Below are 17,491 nucleotides of genomic sequence, written 5' to 3' on the forward strand. Positions count from 1 at the left end.
TGGGTTACATTCAAACCATGTTGAAGTACAGCAATAAGTTGTCAGGCAGAGTCACAGAAAACCCCCAGATAATTTCCTAAAGGTCAAAGGATGGTTTATGAGGACGAAAAGGGTGATGAATGTAGCCACTTCCCCCTCTTTCCTTTCCAGGCTAAGATATGACCTGCTGCCACTACAGAATCAAATAAATATGAATCTATAAATTGTCCTTAAACACAAACATAATAAATGCAGATGTGGGGGACTTCCATGTAGCTATGTTTAGAACTGAATTAACACCTGTGTTAACTTTAAAAGCAAAAGAAGTCGCAAAGGCCTATGACCACATCAATTTTAATCTGGATGCACGAAAATCAAAGGAGGATAGATAAGCGCCAATTATTACTGTCCTCAGCCAAATACAGCGATCCTGAATACGTAGTGCTAATCTGCACCAAATGATGAAAATTAAGAGAACTTCTTTCTATACTCTTAAAGTCCTTTCAAGGTAACACCTTATGGCCCTCAAGGGGTAAAAAGAATGATTTTCCTTGCTAGATAGCTGCACATGTATTGTTGGTACATCAAATAATGTGACACTTGCATGAATATGCCATGAAACCCCACAGATAAACCAATATTTAGTACGAGTAAGAATCTGTTGGATTAGGTATAGGGCTTACTCAAACTCTGAACAGATGCTAAAGTTAAAAGGATAGCTGTCTTCAAGTCTTAAGTTCCTTAAAATGATAACCCAAAAGGATCAAATGCATCACTAAAAGTACAAGGGCTTCACGGATTTTGGGAAACCCTTTAAAAAACTTTGGCACATGTAAACATCAGATGAACCAAAATTAATGCCTAAGGGCTCAAAGGGAACAAGATGAATATTTCCTGAAAGCTCCAATAAAATTAACCACCGAACTGTAAAAAGCTGACCTATTGATCCTCTATAGTAAACCATATTGTTCTGTGAAGAAAAATGCTGGAAACTTTTTAAAGTTCCACAATCTACAATCAATCTCAGCTCCTCCTCAATTTACAGAGGTACAGTAAGGAACCTGCCAATGGAAGATAATTGACATGCATTGAGGTTCGTCCTCCCCACATTGCTGTATCTACAAAACAAGCATCACTTAACCTAGCGAATAAAAGTTGAAAAATTTCCTTGAGCTAGTAATGACTTAATTGTTTGGCTGAAAATCCTATATCACAGGAAGGCTTGATTGTCTCTTCATATCTGTAACTGGAGGAACTACAAGTTTTGATGGCAGCAATGGAAGAATGGCTGAAGCAAAGTTCTTCCTGCCACAATAGGACCCTTGAAAGGTCTACTATGAAATTCATGGGGTTTGGAAACCAAGAAAGCTGAGGCCAAAGAACTGTGACAGTAATGGTTATGTTACTAGACAACTGCAACTATATTGGTAACTGGTTTGTAAGAGAGAAAAGGAAGGAAGGGACACATCTCCAGTTTATCCTACAGGACTATAAAATCATTGTCCATTAAACTATGGAGGTAAAAACTGTCTGACATTATGCTAAGAATTCTGTCTGATAACCCCAAGATAAAGACTTGAAATGCCAAAATTATTACTTTTAACATTAAATAGGCTACTATTACCTTTTAGACTCCTAAAAAAGGAACTTGACAGGTAAATATGACCAGGTGGAAGCTCGCCATCTTTCGAGGAGTAAAATAGCAATAGCTCAAGAGCAGTTGGTATTACAGACCATCATACCCAAAGATTGGCTATGTCCTGCCATTATCTGGAATCGGATAAGACTTACCATGAGATCTTGAGAGGATAATGCCTTGGGTTTTTTCATGCTGAAAGGGGAGGGCCTGCAGGATTTGTCTGTATCAATATCTTAGATTTCACTGATTAAATATATATTAAATTATTTAATCTGATGCATCCACCAAAAGACAGTATACTAACGCCAAATTAAAACTTTCTATGGTGCGTTTACTTTTTTAAGATCGCTGTGATGTGGCTCATACAGATATCATACGTTACCAATTTTCATGTTATGGTAATCATATTAGCTTCATGGAGTCTATTGAAATAGTTTTCATTTCTTAAACTGTAGTTCTTTGTTTCCATCAGATATTTTGAATATATCTTATTTCGTATATTCTTCGTTAAAACCGCAGTTTCATTAATGAAAATGAAGATATGTCATATTTTTCCCCCGGCAATGCCAGATCTGAGTTTAGGGGACCTATGATTTTTAAGAAGATTTAAAAGGTTATGGTCAATATCATTAAAGGATACTCGCTCTCGATCACCCACTGTGGTATGTATGGATGGACAGCTCAAGTGACTCCCAATAATGCCTTCACCCACCATCTGAGGCCAAGGAAATAGTCTATAACGTCCTGAAATACTTCATTTTATAAAAACAACATGAAGGTCCTGTAACTGATGCTTCAAAGGCTATCCAGAGAACATCTGAAGCAACGAAAGTGTCAGAAATGACTATTCGCTGACTTAACAAGGAAGCAAGAGACGGGAAATATAGTGGAATCTCCAGTGTTTCCCCCCCCCAAAAAAGGGAGAGAAAGTGAGTCCTGTACTGACTTGGATGATTTTGATAAAAAAAAGTTTGCAAGGAAGGAATGAGTGGATGTCTTTTCTTAGAAAATGAACCAAACAAAACAAGATAGTGAAGGCCAAACGCCGGAGCCAACAGGCCATTCAGCGTATCTATGATTATAGAAAGAGAAAGAAGGAATAGCTAAATAGAATCAGGAATGAAAAAAAAAGATAAGAAGGAAGAAGCAAACCCTTTCCCTCGACTCCCAAGGTCTAAAGCGAATCCTCCTAAGAAGGATTATATCTGCGGGAAGCATTTAATGGGACTTGCATACCCATAGATATGACAACTCTGCCTTTTCTACCTGGCCCCACCAGAGCGATCTTAGAAAAGTAAACGCACTATAGGAAAGCAGTCTTTTAGATTAAAGCAGATTCATTGTAAATTTGGAGCTGTAGTTTTTGTCATTTTTAGGTACAGAACAATATGATAAACTTTTTAGATTAGTAGTTAATGTTACTAAGAGGAAGGTTAGGTAGACCAAAATTGAGAGGGATTGATTGCGTGGAGAGATATGAGGGAGTTGGGATTGAGCGAGGGGGATGCACTATACCGAGGGAGACGGAAGAGTGTGCTGAAGAACCATTACAGCGACCTCAAATAGGGACAAGCTTGTAGAGAAAGAAGAAGTTAATGTTACTAGGAACTCACAGCAAAATTTTCATCTTGTTTCCTTCCATTAAAGTTGTTGAGGTTTATTGCAATATGTATATTTTTTCATCCATCAGTGTCAATGATAATAATAATAATAACGATAGACGGAAATAACATCTCTCCCATATGTAGGAAGTGTAATACGAAAAATGAAACCATAAACCACATAGCAAGCGAATGTCCGGCATTTGCACAGAACCAGTACAAAAAGAGGCATGATTCAGTAGCAAAAGCCCTCCACTGGAGCCTGTGCAAGAAACATCAGATCAGCTACCTTGCAGTAATAAGTGGTACGAGCACCAACCTGAAGGAGTGATAGAAAACGATCAGGCAAAGATCCTCTGGGACTATGGTATCAGAACAGACAGGGTGATACATGCAAATAGACCAGACGTGACGTTGATTGACAAAATCAAGAAGAAAGTATCACTCATTATGTCGCAATACCATGGGACACCAGAGTTGAAGAGAAAGAGGGAAAAAATGGATAAGTATCAAGATCTGAAAATAGAAATAAGAAGGATACGGGATATGCCAGTGGAAATTGTACCCACAATCATAGGAGCACTAGGCACGATCCCAAGATCCCTGAAAAGGAATCTAGAAAAACTAGAGGCTGAAGTAGCCCCAGGACTCATGCAGAAGTGTGTGATCCTAGAAACGGCGCACATAGTAAGAAAAATTACAAAATTTAACAACAGCCATAATCATAATACCAAAACAATACAACAATGACAAGAAGTATTGGAAGTAACATGGTACATTCCTGGAATACTAAGCACAATTTATGACATTCATTACAATGCAGGGTTAAATATAAACACAAAGTGACAGGATGGCATCTTGATCTGGCAATCACACTGGCTTTGATGTGATTAATATTATTATTATTATTAATAGGGCTAAGTTTTCCCAGACCACTGAGTTTTAAGTAGACTCTTCTCCTTATGCCAAGAAAATCTTACAGAGGGGGAGGGTTGTGACTGGAGTGTCAGTTGATAATCAAATATCTTTGAAGGAAGCATTAGAAGGAACATTTTGGACCTGATCCGCCACTTTGGCCGAGCAGTTTTTCTGAGCTCTGGAGAACTTCCTAGCTTAGACTGAGCCCTAGTCCTGAAAAGCCTAACCTGAGCTGCCTATAAACCTTTATTATCATGTTAAGTTTGTAAGATGAGTTCACACATGCATACAAAAGGTAAACAGTATACATATTAATTAACATAAATGGTATAAAGAAAAACAACTTGAGAAATAAAGATAACCTAACTCTCCACCTGACCAGGCATGTGCTTTTAAAAATTACTGAAATAAGTTTTTTTTTGTCATATAAATATATGTATGAATACATTTAAAGAAATAACATGAACATTTTTCTTGAATATCTAGGAACTATTGTTTTTCTTTTTTTGCTAACATTATAGATACTCTAAATCACTAGTTCTTAAACCTTTTATGACTATGACCCCTCTAAGAGTTGGTTGTTCCCCCATGGCCACCCTTGCATCTATGAGTGAAATTCCCTCCCAGATTTAAAGGAAAATGAAAAAGAGAGAAAGAGAAGAGGTTACCACGGATAGGGAGGGAGGTAAATAATTACAAAACATGGTAAGACCAAAGCGCCTAACTATTAGAGTAGTAGACTATAGGAAACTAATGTTATAAGGCGATTCTTTCACATTTTGAATTAAACTTCTGAATATTAAGTTCCTTGCTCTTGTTAAGAGAATAAAAATAAATTATAGCATTTTTTATTTTTCCCTAGGGCTAGCTCATCCCTTCAAAATTGCTGATGCCCCCCTAGGGGGTGTGTGCCCCAGTTTAAAAAATACTGCTCTAAATGTTTGTCAAGTGCACTCTGAGCTCACTGCAGGGGCCCAAGTTGTTTATCATGGGTAACACCTTAGTAACTGATTTACTCCTTGGACATTTCACCACATAATTTCTTCAGAGTCCAAACAGATGGCGCAGTGATATTAAATTCCAGCTGTCATGTCCTAGGCAATAGAACATGACGATGAGGTAACTTCTTTTTCTTTTTTCTCCACCACCATTAAATTTGATTTTTTCTCAAAATAGTTTTATTCTTAAAAATCAACCTGTGAAACTGGGGTGAATCAACTGAGCTGCTGCATCTAATATACCTGCATATTACAGTGCTAAGGTTTATATCTATACTAATCTTATCGATGCCCATCTATCGCTGCGCACATTTGCTTATCGTTATCATTTCCTTAACCCTCTTACGCCGACTGGACGTATTTTACGTCGACTTACAAAAGTTTTTTTTAAAATTCGCGGAAAAATACTTATAGGCCTACCAGCCTAAAACTTTTGAATCACGCGCCTTGGGGGATGCTGGGAGTTCACGGATCAAGGTGTTGTTTTGTTTACAATCGTTATGCAGGCGCGCAAGCGCGAATTTCTTACTTGCCGCACTAAAAAGTATCTGTGACACATCTCAGAAATTATTTCGTCACTTTGACATAATTTTTGTACCATTGTAAATTAGCCGTTACATGAAGTATTATATATGAAAATGTGCGCATTTTTATGTAAAATACAACAATAAAATACGCACGATTGTAGCTTTTATTAGTTTTGAGATATTTTCATATAAATAACGATAATTGCCAAAATTTCAACCTTCGGTCAACTTTGACTCTACCGAAATGGTCGAAAAACACAATTGTAAGCTAAAACTCTTATTTTTAGTAATATTCAATTATTTACCTTCATTATGCAACTAATTGGAAGTCTTTAGCACAATATTTTGATTTATGGTGAATTTATGAAAAAACTTTTTCCTTGCGTCCGCGCGGTAACTCTTCCGAAAAAAATCATACATGCGATTGTGGTAATGTTTGCACCATTTTAAAATTAGCCATTATATAAAGTTTTATATATGGAAATGTGCGCAATTTCATGCACAATACAACTATAAACAACCCATGGTTGTAGCTTTTATCAGTTTTGAGATATTTTCATATAAATAACGATAATTGCCAAAATTTCAACCTTCGGTCAACTTTGACTCTACCGAAATGGTCGAAAAACGCAATTGTTAGCTAAAACGCTTATATTCTAGTAATATTCAAGCATTTACCTTCATTTTGCAACAAATTGGAAGTCTCTAGCACAATATTTCGATTTATGGTGAATTTATGAAAAAAATAACATTTTCTTTACGTCCGCGCGGTAACTCTTCTGAAAAAATCATACGTGCGATTGTGGTAATGTTTGCACCATTTTAAATTAGCCGTTACATAAAGTTTTATATATGAAAATTTGCGCAATTTCAAGTAGAATACAACAAAATATAATTGAAGGTTGTAGCTTTTCTCATTTTTGAAATATTTGCATATAAATCACGATAAATAGAAAAAAAACCACGTTCGGTCAACTTTGACTCTACCGAAATGGGTCCGGCAAAAACGCAATTGTAAGCTAAAACCTCCTAAACAGTCCTAGTAATATTCAGTCATTTATCTTCATCTTGCACAAATTACAGTCTCTAGCAAAATATTTAGATTTATGGTGAATTTAAAAAAAAATCTTTCCTTCCCTCCGCGCGCGGATTCTCCGCCACAAATCTTCGAAATGCGTACGTACCATTCTCGGAATATTTGCTCCTTTTCATATTAGGCATTTCATAGAGTTTTATATATGAAAATGTGTGCAATTTCATTTAGAATAAAACGAAAAATATTTGAAGGTTGTAGCTTTTCTTATTTCCGAAATAATTGCATATAAAAAATATATACAGTGGGGCATCGCTTATTCACGGATCAGTATTCACGGATCCAGTTAATCACGGGTTTTTTCTTGGACCGTTTCTCATGTTACATCACTGGTATGAATCGGTGCATCACGGGTTTGTTGTGTTGCATATGCGATGTTTTTCGGTAGGCTAACCCTCGGCCGTGGTCCGATAACTACCAACATTCATTTAAAGACTCATATAATGATATTAACTGACAATAAAGGTAATAAAACCATTCTCACCTAATATATTATTGTCCTATCTTCGAAATAAATAGCCTATTCAAGGTTTATGTACGACATTCATTGGTAGGCTAAGCGTAGTTGCAGTGCGATAACCACCAACGTACACAAACATTCACATTATGATATTAACTGACAATAAAGGTAATAAAACCATTCTTACCATATATATTATAGTCATATCTTCATAATAAATACCCTATTCAAAGAATAATTCCACATCATTGCACTCAACTTATCGTCGGAGTGGCCAGCCACAAAATGTAAGCATATACCTTTACGTACGAAAATGGTTTATGTATACGGTTGCGTTCAAAGCGACATTTTTTGTTTGATAAACTTTTAGAAATTTTAATAGTAGTGGTAGTGTAATTACAGTAGTAATAACATTAAGGCTAAAATTAATTCGAACTTCATTATTATTTTGGCAGTATTCGTATATAACTTGTCTGAACAATGAAGTCATACAAACGCTATTTGTCATAGATTATCGTAAGTATTGCTGTTTGTTATTGGCGACGAAGCGTAAACGAAATACATAAAAGCATTTTTTACTTATATATTATCGTCATATCTTCATAATAAAAAGGCTATTCGTTGAGTAATTCCATATCAGTGAAATCAATTTGATCTATGCGAGGCCAGCCAGCTGACAAAATATACGTACGTATATGAAAATCAAATTATGGTAGCGTTCACAGCAAGATTATCTTTCGAAATTTTTATAGTACTATTCATGCTACGTAGTAATAATGTTTGGAATATACGTAACATTAATTTTCAATACAAAATATCATCGTTATTTTGGTAGTGAATAATAGTTTAGAATTATCATACATACACTGCATTTATGGGTTTGCGGCAGTGATAAAACAACCAAAATAACGTTCTCCTTTAAGTCGTCATATCTTCATAATAAAAAGGCTATTCGTGGAGTAATTCCATATCAGTGAAATCAATTTTATCTATGCGAGACCAGCCAGCTGACAAAATGTAAGTACGTATATGAAAATCAAATTATGGTAGCGTTCACAGCAAGATTATCTTTCGAAATATTTATAGTACTATTCATGCTACGTAGTAATAATGTTGGAATATATGTAACATTAATTTTCAATACAAAATATCATCGTTATTTTGGTAGTGAATAATAGTTTAGAATTATCATACATACACTGCATTGTTATGGGTTTATGGCAGTGATAAAACAACCAAAATAACGTTCTCCTTTAAGTCAACGCGTTTAGGAAAAACATGACATAGAATCGACTTTGCGACTTCGTTCACTTTGATATTTTTAACGATACAATAACTATCATTTGTACTACTAAAACCATCTTCACATAAGTAATTTTTCGTAAGATATGTGTTGTTGCAAAAGCTAGCTTATACATAAAAGGCTTTTATAATTTAAGTCATCTTAGATATACATATGTACCCAAACTCATTGTGGGGAAATTTACTACTGTTTCCTCGGATATTGAAATACTTTAGCATCATTCAAACACTTTAATAATATAATGCATAAATACTAGGCTATACATATTTACATCGTATACAAATACTACATACAGTTATATACACATACTTTTATATACAAAGTTAACAGTTATATACACATACTATATACAAAGTTAATCATATGAGTAGTGATCAGACGACAGCTGTGCACTGGACTACGTATGTACTACTTGGAAGATAAAACAAACAAAAAATTTTTTGTTTTGTTGTTAGTCGCCGGGATAGATTAACATTTTTCCAGAGATTAAAGAGCTGAATTTTGTTTTGAAGGTATGTCAACCGCGTTAGTAAATAGGTATCATCTTCTAAGGAAATTTTTTTTTTCTCTCTTCTCTTTGCCAAAGAATCTTCAAGCCATTTTGCATTCAAAGTAATGAGAAGGAATCATTCTATTCTTCATGAAATCAGTAAAATACTTACACTAATAATAAAAACTAAAACTACGTACTGTATGCAAAACACATACATCATCGTTAGCTTCGTGTGTGTAAACGTTCATTCTAAAAAATTACAGAGTAGTATAACTAACACCTGATTGGTTGGTTGGTAGCCATGGAGATCTGTTATCCAATGACTGCCCTCTGCTTCTGTTCTATTTATAGACATATGGCATGGATGGCACTAGGTTTGAACGTTACCATGTTCGTGATTTTCTGACTCCTGATGGCAAAAATTACTCAATAATTTTCTTTATATAATTATTCCTTCGTGAAAACAATAATATAATAACGCGGTTGACATACCTTCAAAACAAAATTCAGCTCTTTAATCTCTGGAAAAATGTTAATCTATCCCGGCGACTAGACTAACAACAACAAAATTTTTTTTTGTTTTATCTTCCAAGTAGTACGTACGTAGTCCAGTGCACAGCTGTCGTCTGATCACTACTCATATGATTAACTTTGTATATAAAAAGTAGTGTTTATATAACTGTTAACTTTGTATATAAAAGTATGTGTATATAACTGTATGTAGTATTTGTATACGATGTAAATATGTATAGCCTAGTATTTATGCATTATATTATTAAAGTGTTTGAATGATGCTAAAGTATTTCAATATCCGAGGAAACAGTAGTAAATTTCCCCACAATGAGTTTGGGTGCATATGTATATCTAAGATGACTTAAATTATAAAAGCCTTTTATGTATAAGCTAGCTTTTGCAACAACACATATCTTACGAAAAAATTACTTATGTGAAGAAGTTTTAGTAGTACAAATGATAGTTATTGTATCGTTAAAAATATCAAAGTGAACGAAGTCGCAAAGTCGATTCTATGTCATGTTTTTAACTTTAACGTATAGTGGTATGAAAAACACCAGTGTGTCGTAGCGATGCGTCATCAATATAGTGGTATGAAAATACCACATGGTGTTGTAGCGATACGTTATCACAAAGTACAAATCCTTTCCCCGGACCATCCTCAGAATTTTACGACTCTTCAACTTCAAGATCGATATGGTGAAATATATTATATAGTCATACTTATTGTTAAAATTCACAAGTTGAACTGCAAAACATTATTATATTTTGATTGTTATGTACATATATTTTTGTGTTTTAACGGAATTTTTTTGGTTGTTTTGAAAATAATACCTATTAGTGAACATATGGTATTAATTGTCCCACTATTTTATTATAGGTGATCTTAATTATCTCACATTCATTTAACAGTATTATATTAATATTTATTTAAATAAACTGTAATTAATAAATAACAATAATGAAAAACATAAAGGGAAAAAATGTTTTTGCTGCAGTAGTGGTGTTTGTTTGATTATGCATCTGACCTCACATTTCCGAAATCTGAAAAATTCCAAAAACCGAAACATCGGAATGTGTGTGTACTGCACATTTTTTAAACACGCACACAATGTCTACACATTTACTGATACCCGTTGGTATCAGTAAATTACAGTACGTACGTATTTATTCCTGAGAGAGAGAGAGAGAGAGAGAGAGAGAGAGAGAGAGAGAGAGAGAGAGAGAGAGAGAGAGAGAGAGAGAGAGAGAGAGAGAGAATGATTAAGGACTCCAAGGCGTGTTATTTTTACAATTATTTTATTATCTTGGGATTTTTTTTTTAATCTTGAGATTTTCTATTCAATTCTCGAGATTAATAAGAAAATTAACGTAACTTGACTAGCATCAGCACACATCTGAATGACTCGGCCATTAGCAGGCTAAACCACCAACCTTATGAACTTGCATGATACATGAGATACATGACAAAACACAAAACCACTGTTTATTGGTGAAAATTTGGGGGTCGCACGATATGGGAGATTGCACGTTATTCGAGTATATATGGTATGTGATTTTTTTTAGCCTTTTATGGAACAAAATCTAGCAAGAAATTGCCATTCCCAGTTGGCAACACTGGCCTACTCGCGTTTGTCCAAGGTTGGTTTGTTGTTGTTGTGAAATGTGGTGTGCGGCGCGTTCTTTAAATTGTACCCATATAAACAAGTTAATTATGTGGCATCCAAAAGCCCTGATTCTTTTACTCTTATGGGAAAGACGCCTAAAGGTCAGATGAAGGTTTTTACGTGGAATATACTATTAACGTGTTGTGACGAAGGGAAGAGATGTTTCGCTGCATACTGTTGGTAGCATTATCGTTATTATATTACTGGATTGCACTGCAAAATCATCGCCATCTTTTATCAACATGATTGTTGGTGAGTACCCATATGATTTACATAATTTTGATAGTTCTCTTACCACTCATCCTCTCTTTCCTTGTAAAAAAAAAAAAAAAGAGGCCCACCATGCGTATGTAGGCTTCTAGCTGTAATCCCTAGGCTAGTAGGCTACATATGTACAGTAGTACATATACTACATTTATTTTTTAAGGCTAATTTTGTACAATAACTTTAAAACTGTCTTGAATTTAGTTTTAGGTGATAGTTGAAAACATATTTGGTGTTTGAACTAAAGTAGGCAGTTATAAACATTGGAATAGTGGTCTTGGGTGGGTTAACTATTAAAGTAGGCAGTTTTAAGCAATTTTTGAGGGGGGTATCAGGATAACACGGGTATTTACTTATCACGGGGGGTTCTGGGCCCTATCCCCCGTGGATAACGAGGCCCCACTGTATATACAAAAATTCGACATTCGGTCAACTTTAACTTGTCAGATATGGTCGAAAACTGCAATTGTAAGCTAATACTCTTACAGTATAGTAATATTCAATCATTTGTCTTCATTTTGAAAGAAATTGGAAGTCTCTAGGACAATATTTAGATTTATGGTGAATTTTTGAAAAAAATATTTGTTTACGTCCGCGCGTTACGAATTCATGCATTATTTTGTGATAATATTTTCTCTGTGTTGCTTTTATCGTTTTACAATGTGTTATATACCAAAATGATCGCAATTTAGTGTACATTACAACGAAAAAAAAAGTAACTTGTTACCTTTAACCGTTTTGCGCACAGCGCGATTTGAATACAATTATATATGAAATTTCGTTTTTGCGCTATCATATATCGCATTATTTATATATGATAATAATAATTTTTTTCATTTCTGATGGTTGCATACTAAACTTCAATCAATGACAAAAAAAGGAGCCAAAAATGAACTCTATCTTGAAAACTAAGCGCGCTGTGATTTTTTTGAAAAAACATTTTTTCCGCTTCCGCGCTCACTCTGAAACACCTCCGGCACACGGGAGACAATTTTTTTTTTTACCGCTTCGGCGTAAGAGGGTTAATGTATTGTCTTATTAAAATACTATGCAAATTTTGTTAAAGCAAAATTAGTGTTTCCACAAGCCTTGGTTATGCATGAGCTATACAGCTCGACATGATGTACTTTGTATATTCTATGTGATATTGTATTAAAACAGTACAAATTATATGAAATATTAAAGTACAGTGTCAGTACAATACATATGTCAAATCAGTCTTGTTCTGTAAAGTATTGTAATACAACATTCTCTTACCATCCTAGTGACTGGAAAGTACCCCAGATGTAAAGCAATGCATAACTTTACACAAATATGTGTAAAAACCCAAAAAGCTCACCTTGATATAATTGCCAACAATGGATACGTTTTTGAAGTCCAACGCAGCATCAATTTCATCCATAACATAGAGTGGTGTTGGCTTATAGTAATGAAGTGCAAATACCAGTGCAAGTGATGACAAGGTTTTCTCACCCCCAGATAGATTTGTGATGTTTTTCCATGATTTTTTAGGAGGACGAACACTGAGGAAAACAAAGTTGATTACTAGCATAATCTGAATAGTTATTCACTGTTTATACTCACCACCATTATGAAAAATGCATCAAAACAATGGGTAAGCTTGAAGCTAAAAATGAAACTTTGGAAATGATATCAAAATTGAGATGAAAAATCTCACTGACTCACAATTTACTGTAAACCTTGTCTTACCTGAAAACTATTCCCTCACTGAATGGATCTAAAGAGTCAACCAATTCCAGCTCTGCATCACCTCCTAGAGTGATCATCTGATACATTTCTTTCAACTTGTTAGAAATAATTGTAAAACCAGCCATGAATTCATTTAAACGCTGTTTTCGTAGATCTTCGTGGTATTTTCGCTGCTCATCTCTCTTTCTTGTGATTTCATCTAACTCTGCTACACGTAGTAAGTAAATTTCTTCCTGTAAAAGATGTTAAAATGTGTGCATTTTAACAACCACTCTTCACATATATTTGGTTATTATATACATAAAAGCATGGAGATAAATAAATCTCTCTCCTTCTAACTATAACTTCACATTCATATAAGATAACTACACATTCCTATATGATATAAGAAAGCAAAGCATAAAACACATAAAATACATAAAACAGAATGGAAAGGACAAGAAAAGATTAATACAGGAGATCATTAGAACAATACAAGAGTAAGCAATTCATCATACAGCTGCAAATATCAAGCATACAAACACAAAACAGGCTGAAGATGATAAATATATTACTACACTATCGCGATAGTTTTAGTACTACCTTCTTAAAATGATATTGTTAAACTACAATAAAGTTTTGTACATACTTACCTGGCAGATATATACTTAGCTATAGTCTCCGACGTTCCGACAGAATTTCAAATCTCGCGGCACACGCGACAGGTAGGTCAGGTGGTCTACCTTACCCGCCGCTGGGTGGCGGGCGTATGAACCAATCTATCTCTCCAGCCAGATTTTTTCTCTTTCACCTGTCTCCTGAGGGGAGGCTGGGTGGGCCATTAGACGTATATATCTGCCAGGTAAGTATGTACAAAACTTTATTGTAGTTTAACAATATCATTTTTGTACATGAACTTCCCTGCCAGATATATACTTAGCTGATTGGCACCCTTGGTGGAGGGTAAGAGACAGCTAAAGTAATAAGGAGAGATAAGAAACAACTGATGTTGTAGGATATAAATAACCTTGGTTCTTACCTGTTCAGGCAGAAGACTTCATTGATATTATCTCTGAGTCTGCGTTGCCTGGAGAGCTACAGCTAGGACGTGACCTGATGCTGAAAGACTCTCGGATCTACCACTGGGATATGTGATCCCTTTGTGTGTAGAATCCAAGTCGGATCCTGTTAAAGGGAGTTCGTCCCTATCTTAACAGGTCCTAACCACTACTACTGCAAGGAGCCACACTCATCAGACCACCTAACCAAACTACTAAAGATTAGTATTACGACCTAAAGAGATGCCTTCATGCATCCTCTTTTAAGGCAACCAACAAACAACAAATACAAGGGGGAAAAATTTATACTACTAAACAGGATGAGTTCCAGCTCCCTGCCCCAGCACTGAATCCGCAGATACGTACGGGGCCCAAGGCGAAGCATTTTCGTAAGTGATTCTCACATCACGTAAGTAGTGGTTCGCGAACACTGACTGACATCTCCAGAATGTTGTCTCCATCAGATTTCGCACGGACATATTCTTGTTGAAAGCAAGAGAAGTTGCTATGGCTCTTACTTCGTGTGCTTTCACTTTAAAGAAGCCTAAGATGTTCTTCTCTGCAGGATCCGTGTGCTTCTTTGATGAGGCTTCTCAAGAAGAAGGACAATGCGTTCTTCGACAATGGACGAGTAGGCTCTTTTACTGAACCACCACAGACCTCTCGGTTGGCTTTCAGTTGCTCTTTTCTTCTAAGGTAGTATTTCACCATTCTCACTGGGCAAAGAGTTCTCTCGGGTTCTTCTCCTACCAAAGAAGATAACCCACGAATCTCGAAGTTCTTGGGCCATGGACTTGATGGGTTCTCATTCTTTGCAAGAAAACCAGGAAGGAAAGAGCAAATGAGAGAGTCCTCCTTAAAACCCACATTACCATCAATCGCCTGAAGCTCACTCACTCTTTCTGGCGGAAGCTAGAGCCATCAAAAACAGAGTCTTCCTGGTAAGGTCTCTGAATGAGGCTGAATTAGGGGGTTAAACCTAGAGGACCCAAGGAATTGAAGGACTACATCCAAATTCCAGCTAGGTGTCTTAGGATACTGCATTTTCGTTGTATTAAACGACCTAATAAGGTCCTGTAGGTCCTTATCTTCCGATAAGTTGAGGCCCCTGTGCCTGAAGACATTCGCCAACATACTACGATAGCCTTTAATCGTCGAAACGACTAAGCCACATTCTTGTCTTAAGAATAAAAAAGAAGTCTGCAATTTGATTCACAGAGGTACTGGAAGAGGAAACGTTATTCCTCTTGCACCATCTTCTGAAGACATCCCACTTCGATTGGTACACTCGTAATGTGGAAGACCTTCTCGCTCTAGCGATTGCCTTAGCAGCTGCTGACGAAAAGCCTTTCGCTCTGACCAGTTTCTGGACAGTCTGAAGCCAGTCAGACTGAGAGCGGGGAGGTTTTTGTGGTACCTGTCGAAGTGGGGCTGTCTGAGTAGATCGCTCCTTAGAGGAAGCGATCTTGGAAAATCCACTAGCCATTCCAGCACCTCTGTGAACCAATCTTGTGCTGGCCAAAAGGGAGCTATCAAAGTCATCCTCGCGGAATCTGACTCTGCGAACTTTTTTAAAGTCAACCCGAATCTTTGAAGGGGGGAAACGCGGTATACATCGAGTCCTTTCCAATCGAGTAGGAGGGCGTCTATCCCTATTGCTCCTGGATCCGAGATGGGAGAGCAATACAGATCCAGTCTTTTGTTCTTTGCAGTTGCAAACAGGTCTAAGAGAGGCCTGCCCCACAACTTCCAAAGGCTCTGGCAAACATCTTGGTGCAGAGTCCACTCTGTGGGAAGGACCTGATCTTTCCTGCTGAGGAGATCTGCCCTTACATTCCTTTCTCCCTGTACGAATCTGGTGAGAAGTTTTATCCCCCTTTTCTTTTTCTGTCCACAGAAGAAGATCTCTTGCTGTTTCGTACAGAGAGAAGGAATGCGTCCCCCCCTGTTTTTCCTGATGTATGCCAGAGCCGTGGTGTTGTCCGAGTTTAATTGCACAACTGCTCCTGTCACATCTGACTCGAACTCCTTCAGAGCAAGCCACACGGCTATTAGTTCTTTCCTGTTGATGTGCCAGGAAGACTGGTCCCCCATCCAGGTTCCTGACACCTCCTTGGTTCCCAGAGTCGCCCCCCAACCTGTTTCCGACGCATCGGGAGAACAACACCAGGCTGGGTTTCTGGGATTGAAGAGGCAGTCCCTGCGAGAACTTGTCGGGATCCGCCCACCATGCTAACTCCTTCTTGATTTGAAGAGTAATTGACAGGGAGAACTTCAAATCCTGAGAAGGACGACAATCCAATTCCGATGAAGAAAGAATTGGAGCGGTCTCAGGTGCAACCTTCCTAGGGAAACAAATTGCTCCAGTGAGGAGAGCGTCCCCAGCAGACTCATCCACTCCTCACTGTGCATACTTCTTTCCCTAAGAAGGTTGTTACTTTTTTCGAGTCCCCGGGCTATCCTCTCCTGTGACGGAAAAGCCCGAAAAACTCAGAGAGTTCATCTGGATCCCCAGATAAACGCACTCTTGAGCGGAATCAGACTTGACTTCTGCAGATTGACCAGAAGTCCTAAGGAATAAGTCAAATCCAGGGTTTTCTTCAAGTCCTTCAGACAACGATCTCTGGATTGGCCCTTATAAGCCAATCGTCGAGATAGAGCGAAATCCTCACCCCTTCCAGGTGAAGCCATTGTGCCACATTCCTCATGATGGCCGTAAAGACTTGGGGGGCCGTGGAGAGGCCAAAACACAGGGCCCTGAATTGGAAGATTCTTCCCCCCATCATGAATCTTAGAAACTTCCTCGAGGAAGGATGGATTGGTACGTGGAAGTAAGCGTCCTGTAAGTCCAAGGACACCATCCAGTCCCCTGGACGGAGTGCTGCTAACACCGAGGCAGTGGTCTCCATCGTGAACTTCTTCTTTTCGACGAAGAAGTTCAGGGCGCTTACATCCAACACCGGTCTCCATCCCCCTGAGGATTTTGGAACTAGGAACAGGCGGTTGTAAAAGCCTGCCGAAAGATGATCTGCCACTAGTTCGATCGCCTCCTTTTCCAGCATCTGGTCTACCGCTAGTCGGAGGGCTTGATTCATGATGGGGTCCCTGTATCTGGCCGTCAAACTCCCTCGGGGTATTCGTCAAGGGAGGCCTCGAAAAGAACGGGATTAGATAGCCCTTCCTCAAAATTGACAGGGTCCAGGCATCTGCGTCTTTCTGTGGGCCCAGACTTCTGCAAACTGTAAAAGCCTGGCGCCTACAGTTGTCTGAAGGACTTGAGTCTTACTTG

The 17,491-nt window shown here is 37.3% G+C and overlaps 1 protein-coding gene across 1 annotated transcript in view; it reads right to left on the bottom strand.

The window, feature by feature from the left end:
• The window catches only part of LOC135222721 (structural maintenance of chromosomes protein 4-like), a 64,243-nt gene that overhangs the window by 1,307 nt on the left and 45,445 nt on the right, over positions 1 to 17,491 (bottom strand). The window contains exons 7-8 of the mRNA XM_064260927.1: positions 13,166 to 13,398; positions 12,795 to 12,978 (exon numbers count right to left, since the gene is read on the bottom strand). Of these exons, the coding sequence (XP_064116997.1) occupies positions 12,795 to 12,978; positions 13,166 to 13,398 (417 nt within the window). The remainder of the gene's footprint in view (positions 1 to 12,794; positions 12,979 to 13,165; positions 13,399 to 17,491) is intronic.

Source organism: Macrobrachium nipponense, chromosome 8, assembly GCF_015104395.2.
Source record: "Macrobrachium nipponense isolate FS-2020 chromosome 8, ASM1510439v2, whole genome shotgun sequence".
NCBI classification, from domain to species: domain Eukaryota; kingdom Metazoa; phylum Arthropoda; class Malacostraca; order Decapoda; family Palaemonidae; genus Macrobrachium; species Macrobrachium nipponense.